Source organism: Sceloporus occidentalis, unplaced genomic scaffold (assembly GCF_023333645.1).
Source record: "Sceloporus occidentalis isolate IW3139 unplaced genomic scaffold, rSceOcc1.0.p SCAF_2, whole genome shotgun sequence".
Lineage (NCBI taxonomy): Eukaryota > Metazoa > Chordata > Lepidosauria > Squamata > Phrynosomatidae > Sceloporus > Sceloporus occidentalis.
Genome location: NW_028316982.1, coordinates 200521639 through 200539580, shown reverse-complemented (window position 1 = coordinate 200539580; position 17942 = coordinate 200521639). Strand labels below are relative to the sequence as shown.

Below are 17942 nucleotides of genomic sequence, written 5' to 3'. Positions count from 1 at the left end.
TGAATGAATGAATGAATGAATAAAGTCTCCAGGAAGAGGCGAAATACGCTCATGTGTAAAATCTCTCTGTGTTTGGTGCCAGGATGACACAATGACCAGTGTAGTTCTTTATGGCTGTGGTGGAAGTAAATCATTCCTCAGTGGCTGGTCTAGTGATCTCTGTCAAGGTATCTTCCAGCTTTTTCAGTGCACCTCCTAAAATAGCATAGCTTTATAGTGGGCCACTCTGTTTCCTTTAATGGGCTTTGGATTTGATCCATCATTAGAAGCACTTTTTAAAATGCTAGCCAATGTTGATTTATGGCAAACTAAAAAGGTTTTGTAGATTAAATAAAACATTTTATATATACAGTTTTATGTATATTAATCTCTATGGAATGCATTTAAATGACCCTTTTGTTTTCAACTTGTGTGAGGCATGCGTGAGAAATTGATACAATCAGTGGATTTTTCCAAACTGTGCTTTCCAAACTGGAAGAAGAAATTGAGATATTTTAAGGTTGGAAATAAGTACCTTTCAGGTCATGCACTGCATTTGGTGAGATAAACCAAAAGAAGTATTCCAATACGTATGTATATATTTTTTAAAGTGCAGCCCTCTCCCTCTACTGCATACATTTTTTTTAAAATGCATGCACACAAAATGTAAAACCCTACCACCATTAAAAAATCACACACACATCAAACCACACAAAATGAATGTGGTTGTTGGGAAAATGGGGAACTTTGAAGAAAAATACTTGACAGATAGTTAAATGGGACATCTATGTTCAGAGGCTTCTCTGGAAACAGAAACTCAGGAGGACACTTATTCAGCAGGATGCTTCTTTTCTGTAAACATATCTTCCATAGAATCCACAAAATATCGGTTTCTGCAGAGATTAAAGCAATCGATGATTGGCACTGTTAATTTACTGACACCCTTTCTTTCTCAATAGGATGTAAGTTAACTTAATTAAAAAGGCGATAGTTAAAGATTCACATCAAAGCAGCACTTCATTATTACTTGAAATTGGATGGCAGTAGTTGTCACGTCTCTGGAGTTTTGCCCAAATTAGGAGCAAATCACACCTGGCCAATTCTAGTTTGTTCCAGTTTGCATTAGCACACTGAAAACATGGATATGGTGGCACTCTCTTGGTTAATAATATTTTACCCAACAAATAATTTTTTGGCTATTTGAGGGAAATGGGAATATATCACAACTGCTGTTCTTGCCTTTTTCATGTATTATTCACTGCGTGTTCACAGCAGATTCTTTCCTTGATTGTCAGGTCCACCATATCTTTTTTAAAATGGTTTTTTCCTAAAACAGTCCCAGCCAATCACAGATCACATAGTCAATAAGATGAATCATTGTGATTATGTAGCAAATCGTGTCTGATTATTTGAGACAGCCAATCAGAGTGGCCTGCTTAATGATGTCACAAAGTCAAATCAGAGTGAAGACAAAGCATCCTTTCATCAGTCTGCATCGACAAACATTTTCTTTTAAACCAGCTTCACAAAATCTGTAATATATTGTAGAAATAGGCAAACTTTTTATCAGCTGCAACTTGGGGGGGGGGGGGAGAGCAAGGCACCATCTGTTGCCTTAATGCTGTTATCCAGCAGCAATTATCATCATGTTGTTTTAGTTCATTATTGTATTGTGTCATTTCAGCAAGCATAAACTGCTAATGGCATTGGAAAAGTGCCAAAACTTTTACCTACTCTTTTCTCTACCATTGATTATTATAAGTTTGTGCTTAGACTTAGTGAACAGATTACAGACTTTGGATCTGGGAAGTTGGGAAGAACTTTCTGGTTGCTCCTTATAAAGTAATTCCCTATCTGTGGATTTACTCCTATACTCATACCTCAGGCATAATGGTGTTGCTTCTGATTTTGGGGGGACTTTGTGAGATCTACTAACTACTCTATAACCTTATCTACTGGAATGTTTAGTGGGACCTCCGCATTCTCTGGATTTAGGGCATAGGACCTCTGGGAAGGTGGAAAAACTGTGTGTGTGTGGGGGGGGGGGCTCAATTTTCTTTACCTGTGTGAGAATGCCTCTCTTTTAATCTCTAGGTCCTCCAGTGAAACTCTGATGTTTATCACACTATGCTCTTAAAGAGGTACTATTCCAGTGTGACTCCTCTAGCTGCCTCCTGTTGCATGCTGGGATTGGCAGTTTTAAGGAGGGGTATTTAGAATTCTCAGGCAGAGAAGTTCAGCTCCTTAAAACTGCCAATCCCAGCATGCAACAGGAGGCTGCTAGAGGAGTCACACTGGAATAGTAGCTCTTTAAGAGCATAGTGTGATAAACATCTCTGTCATCAATATCCACTAGAAGTTGACTATAGAATCAAGCTGAAGGATCTATAAATGCCTAGAGAAGTATTTTCTCTAGGAATCTCTAGGTCCTCCAATGCAACTCTATGGTCAACCTCTGGTAGAATTGTGCTTGAAGATCTAGAAATTATTTGGGAAAATGCATTAATCAAATCTATGAATAATCAAATCTACAAACGTCAAAGCCACAAATGTGGAGGGACAACTGTAAGGCAATTATGGGACTCCTCTTTGAGCCCAAGGGCCACAAGTCAGAGGAGGTTTTGAGGGCAGCATTCAAGTGACGGAAAGGACCAAACTCAAAAGTACAGAATCAAAAATATTAGTGTATTTTGGCCTGAAGCTCTTACTGCCAGCAACTAAGCCTTAGGAGAAGCATTTTGAATTTAATAAAAAGGAAGGGGACTGTGCAAAAACTAGAAAACCACACAAGGTGTCATGAAGCATTGCTGCCTTATACCCCCAGGTATCTATAAGTATCTAGAGTATCTACAATCAGTATGCTGTATTGTTGCAACCACCTAAGTGGTATCATTATCTATGACATGTGGGAACAAAGCTCAGAATTGGAGCTGTGAAGATCAGAGAGAGCACTAATTTACCATTTGTGGAAACTTTTGCCAGTCTCCAGTAAGAGAAACATTTTCCCTGCAGCAGAGGTTGTTACGACCTGCCGAAATATGTGGACTTAGTTTGGGATACACTGCTCTCTGTAGCAGTTTGGATGTGTATTTATTATTTTTCAGAATTATTACAATGTGGTTACTGTATATAAAAAGGTATTATTATTTAAAGTTTAGAGAGGTGGTTTTATTCCTTGGACACATTTATTCCTTTGACATATCACAGTTTAGTGCACTGTCAGTTTCTCTCTTCTGTGTTTTCCTGCATTGCTACCTTAGCCAGGAGGGTCAGATTCAGTCTCAGGGCTTGAGGTTCTTCACTCTGGCATAGGAGATTATAATCCACTATGGCAAAATAAAACATCATTAATGGAAACTCAGGAATATTTGGTGTTGATTTTCTCTCACATTTAAAATGTAAATGCCTTGTAGGATCACAGCTAACTGAATATTTTACTATACCACACCCATCCTCTTCAAAAGGGCTTTAGCAGAATCAGGTTTGTGGTAAACTGCTTCCTTAGTTGAGGAGACGGCAACATTTAAAGATCTGCAAAATGACAAATCAAACAAGTCTATCATCTCACAGTCTCTGATGGATATTATCTATTTAATAGATAATTACACATGTAATTACCCTCAGTTAAAAGATCTTATGGCTGGTAAACCTATATCACAGTGGTTACTGCCACCCATAGGGTATCACAGTGAAATAAGATATAAAGAGCTTACTGTAACCCAATGTGTCATTATTATCAGTTTACTGAATTATCTGGATACACCATAGTCCTCTGAAACTGTCATTATCATCAGTCTTACTGCTGGAGATGGAGGCCAAACATCACACATCTCTCTAGTCATGAAGATCATTTGTGTACAAATGTGCTTTCCTGTTCCCTTTAGATAAATGTTGTTACACCACCATCTCTTCTTTCATTTCACTGACTGATCTGTTTGCGTCCCTTTTCTTGAATGTAGGGCATCTTGTCTTAATGAAATATTAGTCTGCCTCGGTTCCTTATGCGATACATCCTCATGCAGATGCCAAAATCTTTTCAATCTGATGTGTGTGCTTCTTATTTTAATTCTCATGAACCATGTTTAATGCAGTTTTTTGGTATGCTCTGAACCCATGGCAAATTCCAAACTCTGTTGTTGTTGTTGTTGTTGTTGTTGTTGTTGTGTGCCTTCAACTCTATCACAAGGTATCTTGGCAAGATTTATTCTTCCTCTGAGGCTGAGAGAGTGTGGATTGCCCAAGGTCACCCAGTAGGTTTCCATGGCTAAGGGGGGATTTGAACCCTGATCTCCCAGTATCCTAGTCCTAGTCCTAGTCCAGTACTCAAGCTACTACACCACACTTGCTCTCTCTCACTAGGTTTAATGTAAATTTCTTGTACATCCCACTGCAAATTCCAATCTCTCTCCCCCCGCACCCTATACAAAGTAGACACTGACACCTACTCATTAGCATCATAATTCACTGAAAAAAATAATAGCTGGCATCTTGTTGGGTATTTATAACATCTTAAACCAAGATATGATACTGCAGTTTAGAACTGCAGAATTGCACAACAGTTGCATTTCCAGAAGGGACTAGCTATGCCATTATGCCCATTGTACAAGTGGAACAAGAAGTGCAGGCATTGTGCAACAGTCCAAATATACAAAAGTACAGCACATTGTGAGACAGGCAGCCTTTGTGCAATGAAAGAGCTAGGAGTCAAGGCCACAGGGCACTTGTAATCCAGAACTAAGGGCAACAGAAAGTCATGGGTACCCTGCACAGCTGGAAAATGTCCTCCCCTTTTGCAATGCCCTGTTCTGTGGTGGGAGTTCCATTCAGGCACTATCGCAATTCTCTAACATGTATTGCATCAGGTCAGTGATGCAACTCCATCTTCATAGAGCTATGTATTGTAGCCCATGATGTAATGTCTTGAATGCTATGAGGCACTTTTGGTCCCAGTATGATGGATATTTTGAAAAAAAAAATGGGTTTGAGTGAACAAACCAGCCACCCTATTCACCAGATATTGCTCTTTCTGACTATTTCTTATTTCTAAACCTTTTGAAAAGAAGGAAATTTCAAAATGATCCAGAGGTGGTAGCAATAGCAGAGCAGTATTTCAGTGACTAGACATTAGAATTTCTTTTAGAAGGATTAAAGAAACTTGAGAAACACCAAGTGTATGACTATGTGGAATAGCATGTAAATTTCATGGCTCAAGGTCACTCCATTCTTGTTCAGGAGGAGAACATTTCTGCACCTCCTTGTATTGACTGGAACAATGATGAAAATCAACAGATTCTGTCCCATCATTCTTCCTCTATGATTAAAAAAAAATTAAAAATCCTTTGCTTATGGCCAGCAGTTGGAACTTGGGGGTAGGTTTTACAGCTGTTCAGGTATTAATTCAGAATGTCTACATTGTAAGTTTAGTTCTATGTGAATTCTGCATCAAAACATGGCTCTCAAGGACCAAAATGTTACCTAGGACCTTATCAGACATGGGTGAAATGTTGCAGAAGCGCCAGGATGTGATCATCCGTGGCACTTCTAAATGTAATTGGGGCTTCCCGTTATGTTCCCATCATGGAATCATTCATGAGGAAGCCATTTTCTGAATAACGGCTCCTCTTGGTTTCCCCACAAATGATTCCATGATGGGAACATAGCGGAAAGCCTCAATTACACTTTAGAAATGCCAGAGATGATCACATCCCTGTCGCTTCTGTGTGTTTTTGCCATGTTTGGGTGATGTTTCATCCTGCGTGTGATAAAACCCATACTGTTGCATGAACATTAAGGAAAGGACACGAGTACTAGCTGAGGGTGAAATCCAAGCCTATACTTCTGACCACATTACAGTTTGTGAAGTCACTGAAGAACAGCAATAAATTGCTGATTAAACAGCTCTGCATTAGCATTTAAAGAGCCAAACATTTGTCACCATATCAATTGTTCAAAATCAATATGTCCTTAGTGGGCTGAGGATCATTTTAATATCTTGTTATACATTACTTTCATGACTATTTTTCTTTCTCATATCTATGCTGATATATTCATTTGTGTGTATACTCTCATATCTCTTTCTGTGCAAGTATTCATGTTCTCTTTTTATTACATCTGGGAAGAAAAGATTAATCAAACATTTCAAAGATGTGAACTGAAATAACAATGAATAGCTTGTAAGAGGATAACCATCTCGCTGCATATCATAACGTAATTCTACAGAACATAAGAGAAGAATACTCTAATGCCCAAGTAAGGTCAAGAAAAAGGAAACTTGGATTGAATAGCACTAGTCTTCTCTTTTGGATCAAAGAGTAATTATGGTTTAATAGCAAAAGCTTAATTAATCCCCTCTTCTCAAGTACATTGAAATAGCTCCGCATGATGCTAATGGGAAATAGTTATGCATTTATTTTTGGGCACTCATGCTCTTCATTAAGGAGCATTTCTCCATTGTATGTAAAGCTCCCTTGTTGCAAGAGCTCCATTATCAGTACATTTCCAGGCACAACTCAAAGTTTTGGTTATGACCTATAAAACCCTGTATAGCTCAGGTGTAGTTATCTGAAGGATCATGTTCCCTCAAATGAGACTGCCTCTGTCTTGAAATACTCTGGGGAGGCCTTTCTATTTCCCCCCCTCACCCTTACAGGAATATCTAGTGAGAACATGGGAGAGGGCATTCATATGGATGCTCTAAGTCTCTGGAATGCCCTTCCAAGAGAGGTTAGACTTGTGCCCTTCCTGCTATTATTCTACAGTCAGGTGAAGACCTTTTTTGTTTGTTTCAGCAAGCTTTTAAAGAATGATTGCTGAAGGAGAACAGATCTTGCATAATGAGCTACAGTGTCTAATTGATTTTTTTAAAAAAAAATCATTATTTTTAAACTGGTTTAAATTTTATTGATAGTTTTGCATGAGGTGACTTTTTAGCTATGTTTGTTTTAACTGTTGTAAGCCACTTTGAGTCCTGAAAAAAGCAAGATATATAAGTCAATGGGAATGAAGCCAGGAAGAGATGGGGGCTGCTCGCAGGAGTGGATATATAACAGGGAGGAGCAGGTTTGAAAGGGGATGTCTAGTGTGTGCCCTGAGGAGTGAAGAGCCATTGAGGCTAGGTTAGACTGCTGTGAGGGGCAGTTAGAAAGAGTTTCAGGTACCTAAGGCCCGTTACAAATGGGCCTTTAAGTACGGACTCCGTCCGTACTAGGGTTAAAAAGGGGTGTCACTTCCGGACGCCCCTAACCCTAGTACGGACTGAGTCTGTACAAAATGGTGGCGCCCCTTCCACATGGGGGCTGCCATGACGACGTCATGACCGCGCTGCCTCTATACGGGGCGGTGCGGACGTGACATCGTCACTCCACGCCAGGGCGCTTAGTGCGCCCTTTGCGCGGAGCAGGAAGGAGCTCCGTTTTGGAGCTCCTTCCTGGTTTGCGTCGCTGAGCGCAGCTTTCAGACGGCTGCGCCAGCGATGCAAAGGAGAAAGGGGCCAAGTGGCCCCTTTCTCCTCCTCCCTGCCACTACGGGGTGTCCTTGGGGCTTGAAGCCCCAAGGACACCCCTTTCCAGGCTGCGGGGAAGTGGCCTTTTGCCGCTTCCCCACAGCCTTGAAAGCGGAGGATCAGGGCCTCGGAGGCTGCCGGTCTGGCAGCTGAGGCCCCGATACACCGGGGAAAGCAGCGCCTACAGGCCGCCTCAAAGGGGCAGTCTGTAACGCGCCTAAAAATGGGACAAAGAGTGTCCTTAATTATATTGTTGTAGTGTCCTCCAGGAGATATACGTAGCATTTGGTGACTAGTGGAGTCACAGGTAACCAGAAGGATTATATAGTGTGCCCGCATTTTACACGGGCGTGGCGTACACAGCTTTCAGCATATGCTGAAAGCCGCGCTGGAAAAGCCCCTTGCGCACCCTGAAAGAAGTAATGGGGCACGTGGGCGCGAGCCCCATTACTTCTAATGGAGCTCCAGCACACTCAGATTTCCCCTTATGTGGAGGGATACAGAACTAATCCCCACGTAAGGGTAGGGCCCACTGTAAGATACAAAAGTTTAATAAAGGTTCTGTGAGAACTTAGTCTGTACAGGAGACTATATATATATATGAAGCTATAAAGAAACAATTACAAAAACAAACTAAAGAAACTGTTAAACTGTGTAACTAATAAAGTATTTATACACCGTATCTATTGTGAACACCATCCACTAAAAGAGATACTATATGTAGCCTGCCTTGTAAATAAATTTCTTACTTTGTTTCAACAAGCAGCTGTCTGAAGTCATTTCAGAAACACATTAAAAACACTACCAACATTGAGAAGAGTCTTTTAGGTTTGGGACACATTAGACAGAGGGTTTGTGGCTGTCAAAGAATAGTTGGTGCCAAGCTGGGGTGGAAATTGAAACCTAGAGAGTTAGCATCTAAAGACAGCTATAGTACAGGTGACACTTAAGAGAGTCCAGAGTTCAAGTCTTGCAATGAAAAAGCGGTGGGATAAAAGACCTATTGTACTGCCATCAGTGAAAAATAGTTGGATGGATGAGTCTCTCACCTTCACAGGAGACATCAGGTGCATTTCTTGAAATGCTCTGCAGAAGTTCGAATCAGCTGATGAAATTCTGGTGGGAGGAGTAGCCATTTTAGATTTTAGTTGTTTCTTCTGGGTGAGCTTGATGTTACAGTGCTAAAGATACCAATTATAGGCTGAGTTTTCCTGATCTGGAATTCCAAAATCTGAAATATTCAAAAATCCAAAATTGTCCACATGTGTACCTGACACCTTTGCTTTCTGATGGTTCAGTGTAAACAAACTTTGTTTCATGCACAAAATTATTGAAAATATTATGTGTAAAATTACACATATAAGGTGTATAAGGTGTATATGAAATGTGAACAAATGTCATGTTTAGTCTTGGGTTCCATCTCCAAGAGATCTCATTATGTATATGCAAATATTTTTTAAAAAACCTGAATCCAAAAAACTTCTGGTCCGAAACATTTTGGATACAAGATTTGAAAGATGGAATTCAGAAAACAATAACAAATGCCAAATTAAAAACTTACATTCTATTTGAAGTCTTGCCTTAGAGATTATGAGGTGGTGCCTAAATGTCTGTGTGATTAATATCTTGAAGGAAGCTGTTCACTTTAGTAGTGTAAAGAGTACATTTCATATTATGTTTCCAAAAAGCTTTTGTGAATACTATATCAGTGTTCCTGTAGTCAGAGATATGATTGACTAAGGTGTTGAAAAATTCCCTCTTTAAAACAACAGGCCTAGATCCAGCACCATTAAGCACTGTAATATTGCATTGATTTCAGTGAGCATTGTGCACATCCAGAAATTTTAAATAGGAATTTGAGCTACATTATATCTGGGCAGGGGCACAATTTCATAGGTTTATGCACAGAAAATGGCTCAGCTGAAACTTAGCTTTGTAGGAGTGATTTGTTTCAGGATGGTCCCTGCTGATTTTGAGATAAGTAAAAGATGAGAAGGAATGGCTTTTTAAAATAGGAGTTCAAAGTTTAATGAGTGACTTCCAGCAGTCTGATGAGTATTCTTTTTTAAAATAGACTTTGCTAGCACTGATCTTTATAGGCCAATTTCTCTATTATATTGTATAATTTGAGAAATGGTTTGTTGTGTAAATAGATAACTTTGCCATTGTAGTACTAGACGATGCTTATAGTTTTTATGAAAATCCATTTTCCATTTTCTAGTATAGGAGCTCATAATATAAACCACGCCAAAGCCATGCTCCAGTCCTAAAGACTGGAGCATAGCTTTGGTACAGTTTCTGGCCTCTTAAGATGTGTGTGTCATTTAAACAGCATACCTCCAAAGTGATCGGTAGCAGCTTTATTTTGGCCTGTCTGTTTGGGCCCTTAATCTTTCTTAAATGGTCTGGAGAAATTTCTGATCTGTCTCAATTGCATAGACTATATGGACTTTATCATATGATGGTTGAAAAGTGGAATTAGAGCAAGACAGCAGTGTCTGTGGCCTTATCTTGTCACTTGTCTATCCAGTAGCTGGTCTGTAGTCCATCCATTTCTGGTGCTCTTTCTCATTGACAGCCAACACTCATCAATGCCTCCCAATTATGCTGCTTTTCCACTTTGATTCATGTGTGATAGCTTCCTCCCACTGCAGTTCTGATATGCAGCAAGTCACTTGGTGTGAGTGGGTGTGATTATGATCCTCTTCCCCCTCCCTTCCCCCTTGCTATTCCCAAGCAGTATTTTCTTTATTTTTAACTTAATTGATTATCATGATCATAATCATACAATCAATACAATAAAAATATACACAGTCTGAAAGTTATGCTGGGAAGAGGTTAGGGCAGGGAGGCAAGGCTATGGGAGCTGGTATGAGAAAGATGGAGGCCGAGACAGAGGCAGCATGATTGCACTTTTGAATAGTAGTATAATGATGAGTTTCCCTAACCTGATATGTTTTGTGTTTCCTACACAAATGCAATTGGAGCACTTTACAAGCCTGTTGTGATAAAGTCCTGTGTGTCTACTCCAACAAACAGAAAAATCTGATAATTAGGTAAACCACTCTGCCACTAACAGCCATCCAGGTATGCAAAGCTAGAACAAATTGAACTACAGCAGAACAAATCACAACATACAATGCTATACTATATCTGTATTGCTTAAGAAACATCAAGGTATGGTCCTTAACAGCTGCCATTCCTTGAAATGTTGAAGCACAATATGTTAAATGAGAAGAGACTGTTGCTGTTGTTTGATGAATGTGTATCATCAATAGTTTGGATTATAATAATATTGTTTGTTTTGGAGGGAGAATGGGGTTTACTGTGTATTATTGTATTTTAACCTTGTTGTAAGCTGCCTCGAACCTGCAGGAGAAGTGGGATAAAAATAAAATTATTATTATTATTATTATTATTATTATTATTATTATTCCCAACATTCATGACTGCTGGTCATACTGGCAGGGGCTGATGGTGGTGATGGTGGGAGAGTGGAGAGGAATTTGGTGCACTTCAGGAAAAAAAAGACCCTGGAAGAGAAATTGGGTGAAGAATGTAAAAAACTGAAGAAATTGTGTGACTAGTTTCAGGCACAGCATACAACTGTATGATGCATTTCATATGATGCATTTCACATAATTCTGGTGTTAAAGACAGACAGCTCACCAAGAAGTTCAGTTTTTGATTACACATGCTACATGCTTTCAGCTGTCTGGGTGGTACAATATATGGGACACAAAAAAATGCCAAAGAATCCTTTCCCCCACCAATTGCTCAAAATGCTTTTTCTACCTTGTTTCACTTATGTTCTCAGACCAGTAGAGACAAGTTAATTTTATTTGTCAGATATAGTAAGATGAAATCTATGAATGACAAATGATTTAGTATGTAATTCTATCCCTCCAATTATTGTTTGTGAAACAAACCTTTAGAAATCTTGTTTGCCTGTGCACACAAGCACAGGATGATTTTGCATTCATGACTCTAGAGGAATGGTGAATGCTTTGCAGTTACCGGTATTGCCATCATTCATTTCAGTTCTAAATTTAAAAGTAAATCAAGAAATTAGCTGAAGGCTTGGTCAATGAGCAATTACGCTTACACTGCACATCTTGGGAATTTGCTCACCATCCATCCATCCATCCATCCCTTTTTTATTGATTGTGCTGCAGAGAAACACATTATAAAGTTAACATATTTGCTCTGCAACTGGACTGAATAGCTCATTTACTTTCACAGTTATATCATTTCAAATAAGTACTGACACAGAGAGAACTAGTAAAGTTGGCAAATTTCGCTACTGTCTACATTTTATTTGCTTCTCTAAATAAGTTATCACTACATGAAAATGCCTGCCTGCCTGCCTGCCTATCTCTATCTATCTATCTATCTATCTATCTATCTATCTATCTATCCATCCATCACCTCTCTATAGTACGCTTAGGTCATTAGCATCGGCAAAATAGCTCTCCCATTTAAGCCTGCAACAATGACATGTTATTTTAGTGGCCATCTGGTGCAGGCATAGAATTTTAGTGTCAGAATTTGTTTAGCAATATCAGGTTTTTATTTGTTCTGAGAAGACAGGTTTTTTTTATACACCCCAGTTAAATAATCTCCCTAGCCCTAAAATGTGGCAGTGGAGCATCTAGAAGAATCTAGATCTGTAACAGAAAGTTATGAGAGTTTAGATATTTATAGCACGTGCTACAGCTGGGGGTCTCTTGGGCAGGTATGAATGTCTCTATATATTCCTTTCCTGTACACAGCTAGGTAACAGTACAAGAGTTTTTATACATTTTTCAGTTTTTAAAATTTTAGGTATTTTTTCCAAAAACTTTAAGTTTTTTTTGGTATGTAAAGCACATTTGGCCTCCATCCATCCATCTTTTAGAACATGGGCTTTGTAGATCCTTGTGTTTTGGAAGTGCTTGTGCCTCTGGAGTCCCTCTTGCATAGACATCTATAAAAACATCTTTACAAACATTTTTCAGTGCAGAGTCATTGAAATGAATGGATAGCTACCTTGATTTGAAAACCATTCTTTGATTTTTTTTGAAAAAAGGAGGGATATGAGGCAAATATGTAAAATAATAAAAAATAAACAATAAATAATATTGAAAAGTCTAACATAAAAAAACCACTGAAAGAGAAAAGTTCATTTAATTGATTTACCTCCACTATTCATAAGACTGTGGATGCAATGGTTTACATTGAATACATTAGATATGACAGAGCTTGGCATTTTGTAGAAAAGGGATCCATTCACCAAACTGTCAGAGGCTATCTTACCAGCCTTCATTGGACCTGATTAAATGTGTCTCTTTGGGATGTCTACTCCAGACAGGTGTGGAGAAAAATGAACCTTAATCTCTCTGTGTGTTCCAGGCAGGGGTCGTTTCTCAGGGCAACGACACCAGTAGCAGCACAAAAGCATTTGTTTCTTTTTTCCTTCCTTTAACTCATGTTACAATTTGTTTTGTATGTTGGGAGTTGTTTACTATCACGAGAGTTATCCTATGGAACAATTTACACATACCCTCAAACATTTCACAGATGAAAACAGGACACATGTGTTCAATCAAAATCAGAGTGTGATCAAGATGGAAAAAAATTATTTATGAGAAAGGACACACAAACTAGGAAGGTCTGCAGCAGACTTCAATATCCATTGAACTCAGTGGGGCATAACATACCTAGGAGTGATTATGTGCAAGACTGTGCTACGTATGGACACCCAACCTTCTTGTCCAGTAGCTTGATCCATATCCCTTGATAACCTCTTTCATTCTTGGGACCAGATAGAAACCAGGTGGCAAGTATTATGATCTGCTTCAGGTCAATACTGGCAAAGCACACCTGATGATGAGATATGTCACAGGTGGCAGAAGGATTCTAGGAGGAAATAAAATCAGAAATAGCACACTGGATGAATGAAGAATTTTTAATGTTTTAGACAATTATAGATTAATCCTATATATATCTACTCAGAAGTAAATGTCTTTGCATTCAGTTGGGCTTATTACCAAGTAATCCAATGCATATTTGCTCTATTAATGTACATCCTTGCCTTGAGGCTATGATCTGGACAGTTGGCATTGAACCTATTGAAGTGCATCCTATTTATTTAGGCCTCTATTCTCTATCGGCTACTGAGATAAATATACTTAAGTTTACCCTCTTTCTAAGAACGTGTCACTCAAAGAAGTTCATAACAAAACAACAAACAAACAAATATAGCAAATGAATATTAACCTTGGGGCATAACAATCCCACAATTTTTGATGAGAGACAGATGAAAACTTGTGTATGCTTGTACAATGTTATAAATGGAGGATTGAGAGTCCATGTGGTATATTGGTTTGAGTGTTGGACTGAGAATCTGGGAGACAAGGATTCAAGTCTGTCCTTGGCCATGGAAATCCAGTGGGTGACCTTGGGCCAGTTACACTGTTTCAGCCCCAGAGGGAAGCAATGGCAAATCCCTCTGAACAAATCTTGCCAAGATTACTCTATGATAGGTTTGCCTTAGGGTTGCCACAAGTAGGAAATAACTTAAACAATTACTCTTTACTTTTGTGGTTGAATCCCCCCCCTTAAGTTGATAAAGAAGTTGACAATGCATCTAGAATGAACACATTTCCATTTGCAAGATCATATCAGTTTGTTGCTAAATTGGATAGGACATTGGAAGAGTTACTTTTTTTACTACGTCTCCCCAAATCTCCAAGCCTGCATGGCCAGTTTTGTAAGTTCTGCCAACAATGCCCCCAGCCTAGCAGTGAATTGGTGCATTATGGGAAATGAAAATAGTAGCTAGATTCAGTACTGTTGGACTACTGCCACTTCAGCCAGGCAAGCCATCATGGCTCACTGATGAAAGAGAAAAGAATACACCTGATGTGGAGTCACCCCTGAAATGTGCATTCTATTCTCAAGGGTGTATTAATTTGTTGTATTTTTTTTTTCTTTTGTTTGTGTCTTCTGTTGCAGATGGGCAAAAGAAAGTTCAGGAGGACTTTGATATAGACATGGATGCACCAGAAACAGAGAAAGCTGCAGTGGCGATACAGTCTCAGTTCAGAAAATTCCAGAAGAAAAAGTCTGGGACCCAATCTTAGCCTCTACCTCACAGTTTCCACCATCACTGCTCTCTTGTCTGCCAGGAACGGAAGAAATTAAAAAATATATATAGATGCATGTACAGAAATTATCACTATTTAAAATTCCATTGGCAGGTATTAAAACAATTATGCTTGTTGTGTGGCTTGATCTCTGTGTTTCTCTCCAGTTTCATTTCTTCTGTAATTCACCATTCCTTGATGTTCAAATAAAAATTTAGGACAAAGTCCAACAGTCAGCCTTGATCTGTCTTGTTACATTAATCCACCAAGCCAACGCTCAAGTTAAAGCAGCCCAGACGCCTATTTTCCTCTTCACTTAAAGCTTGGAGACATAAGCACACCACCTTATGTTAACAACCTATTTTTTGCTGAGGAATGGGAGCATAAACTCTCAGCTCAGCTTACCTCATTTGGTGAATCCAGATGCTATCCATATGCAGCAATAGACAATATTTTCCCCTAATGAGGTGAATGTGCAGAATGCCAAAGAAATCTAACAGTACTAGGAGCTGCTGGTGGTGGGTATAAATGTGTGTTTGTGTGTGTGTAGGGAAATATATATACGCTAGAAAAGTATCTATATCTCACTGCCAAGGTTGCAGAGCAAGGATGGGTAAAATGTGGCCCTCCAGATATTGATGAGATCCTACACCCAGGCACATCATTGACTAAACTGGCTTGGACTGCTAGAAGCAGCAATCCAATACTTTGCCCACTCCTACCCCAGATAAAAATGTGGCCAAAAGACTGTTCCAAGGTGCCAGCATTGGCTGGCATCTATGTGTTTGTCCCAAGTGGAGTACATTCAATAAATTGTTGAATGGTGAATTATCACAGGCAAATTGAGTGGGTCTACTCTAGTGAGGACTAAAAAGAGGATTTATGCCCTAGCATGACACTTACATAACTCTATCCAATTTGTGAAGGGACTGAGACATCTGGACTGGAAAGAGGACTTCTCTGGAAGTCAAAATAGTTGCACAACCTGGAGCACACTTGCATAAGGAGGTCTCAGGACATCCTTATGCAACCTGGTATGAACTCTATCTGCTTGTGTAACTGGCTGGTTGTGCAAGCAGAGGTAATTCAAAGGATTTCAACCCATAGTGGTTGCACCAATATAATCTTAGATAATTAAAAATTAACATTTCCCTCCAAAACTATATAATCCCCAATCCTTTGATAAATTTCTTTCTTGCTTGGAAGGAACCCAACTGCACCAATGGATCTTCCCTATTCAAGATCAAAGGAGAGTGTCATGCTCACAACATATTGTTTGCAGGGTGTGTGGTGCATAGAACACCCGGCTGACCAATCAGAAGGCAGCTGAGGACCAGCCAATAGAATGTGGGCTGGGACTTTTGAAAATTCTGTGCTGATAGAGGAGAGAGTCAGTTGGGATTTGACAGTTGAGGGAACAGTTAAGTCCAAGAGAGGACTGTGTTCCAGGAGTTCCTGAGGGAACAGTCAGTTAGACCAAGAATGGTCTGTTATGTTCAGTGAGGGACAGTAATATAGTTAGAGTCTGAAAGAGAGACTCAAGAGATAACTGAACTCTGGAAGAGGGTTTCAGTTATTTATTATCCTGTGGGATACAATAGCTTTGGTGGCTGACTTAGTCATAAGAGTTGCCCAAAGAGGGACAGGGAAATCCTGGGGTGGTTAGAGAATATAGGTGAAAATGAAGGATATCAGTAACAAATAAAACATATGGTTGGAAACAGTTGGTTCCTAAGAAATCTAAGCCACTACTAAGTCTAAGAATAAAAGAGTACAAATGTAACTAAGGTGGGCAAACCGTGCGGCTCCCTCGCGCAGCAAAAAGAACCCGCAAAAAGCAGTTGTGACGCCGCAGTGCGCCAATGGCGCACTAGTGGCATCACAATGATGTCCTCAGTTTTTCTTAAATGTTCTACATTTTGGGCTGAGTTTTGTCCTGCAGTTGTCCTACAGTTTGGTCTAGACTTTGTCCTACATTTTGTCCCGGTTTTTAGTGGACAATTATGGCAACCCTAAGTCGCTGGGACATGCGGATGCTAGGCGTTTGTCACATCAAAATGGCGGCACCTTGTATATACGCCACCATTTTGACGCCCTCATCACGTGCGAGGGGTGAGTCGCATCTGGAAGCACCGCCCCTCGCATGTAACAACGGCGTCCCATAGGGCCTGTCTGTACAGCGCCTAAGTAACACAAGGAAAAACTATATTAACAATTTCATATCATTGATACTTTATACAATTCTATTTTTAAATGAACTTTTGTTATTGTTTCAAGAAACATGTGGCCTGAGTTTTGAAACACAAAACACGCTACAGAACACTAAGAGCTTAGAGTGTTCACATCACATAAATTGGTGGCAGCGGTGGGATGATAAGACCCAGGGTGCTGTCATCAATTAAACTTAGTGGTAGGGTATAAAGAGTCATCACAGGGGGTTCTCTACCTTTCCATTCTGTTAAGGTGAACATAAGATTATGTGTGTGCTGTATTCATCCAGGTGCAAATCAGTACCCTGGGCTCTGGACTGGGGTCCATGTCATCATGGTTGGAATACTACAAAATAACTATTGAAATAATTCTCATTCATTTGCACTGGTGAATTAAGATAGTGTAAGTCACACTTATGCATCTGTAAGCTTTTTATAAAAATTTTGGTCATTGCAGAGGTTGGAGTTCTTAACTAATTGCAAAATGAATCAAATCCCCTTCCCCGAATCTACCTTTCAAGCACTGCAGTGTCCTCAACACTGACATTTTTGTTCCACTGAAGAGATTGAGAGAATCAAAAGAAATGTATACAGCTGTTTTCTTCTAGCTGGACATGATGCAACAGGAATCTTCAAGGAACTCTTGGAGTCCTCAGGATATCCCTACAGATGATTAATGATATCCTACATTGCCTACTTAGTTCTAAATGTGGAACTAAGGGGCAGTCTGCAGCCACCCCTTTACTGGCCAGCAACCTCATGCCGTGGCCCCAATCCAGCCTCCGGAGAGTACAAAACAGAGCCGCAAATAAAGAGCTCCTTTTTGCACTCTCCAGTGGGTATCATTGCTGCGGCAGCATGGCTTTATCATGCCCCTTCAGTGCTGCATCATGTGGATGCATAATGGTGAGTGCTTTGTGGCCTGGTGTGTGCCAAAATGGTGCCCTGGGGGCAGGATTAGGGCATTGAGCTTGAGGACGCTGAGCCCTAACTCCCCCCCAAAGGCTGGCACAAAGTGCTGGTTTTTACAGGCCCTAAGTCACAACTCCTGGGCCAATCCCTCAAACCTACATTAACAGTCAGCAAGTGCATTGAGTGATGGATAAGCTGGCAATTGGGACACAG

General features: G+C 39.8%; 1 protein-coding gene across 2 annotated transcripts in view; it reads left to right on the top strand.

The window, feature by feature from the left end:
- Positions 1 to 14837, top strand: part of PCP4 (Purkinje cell protein 4) — an 80218-nt gene extending 65381 nt beyond the window's left edge. For both annotated transcript variants that reach the window (XM_089508100.1, XM_089508099.1), the window contains exon 3: positions 14477 to 14837. In XM_089508100.1, coding sequence (XP_089364226.1) covers positions 14477 to 14604 — 128 coding nt within the window. In that variant the 3' untranslated portion in view covers positions 14605 to 14837. The remainder of the gene's footprint in view (positions 1 to 14476) is intronic.
- The last annotated feature ends 3105 nt before the right edge of the window (positions 14838 to 17942 follow it).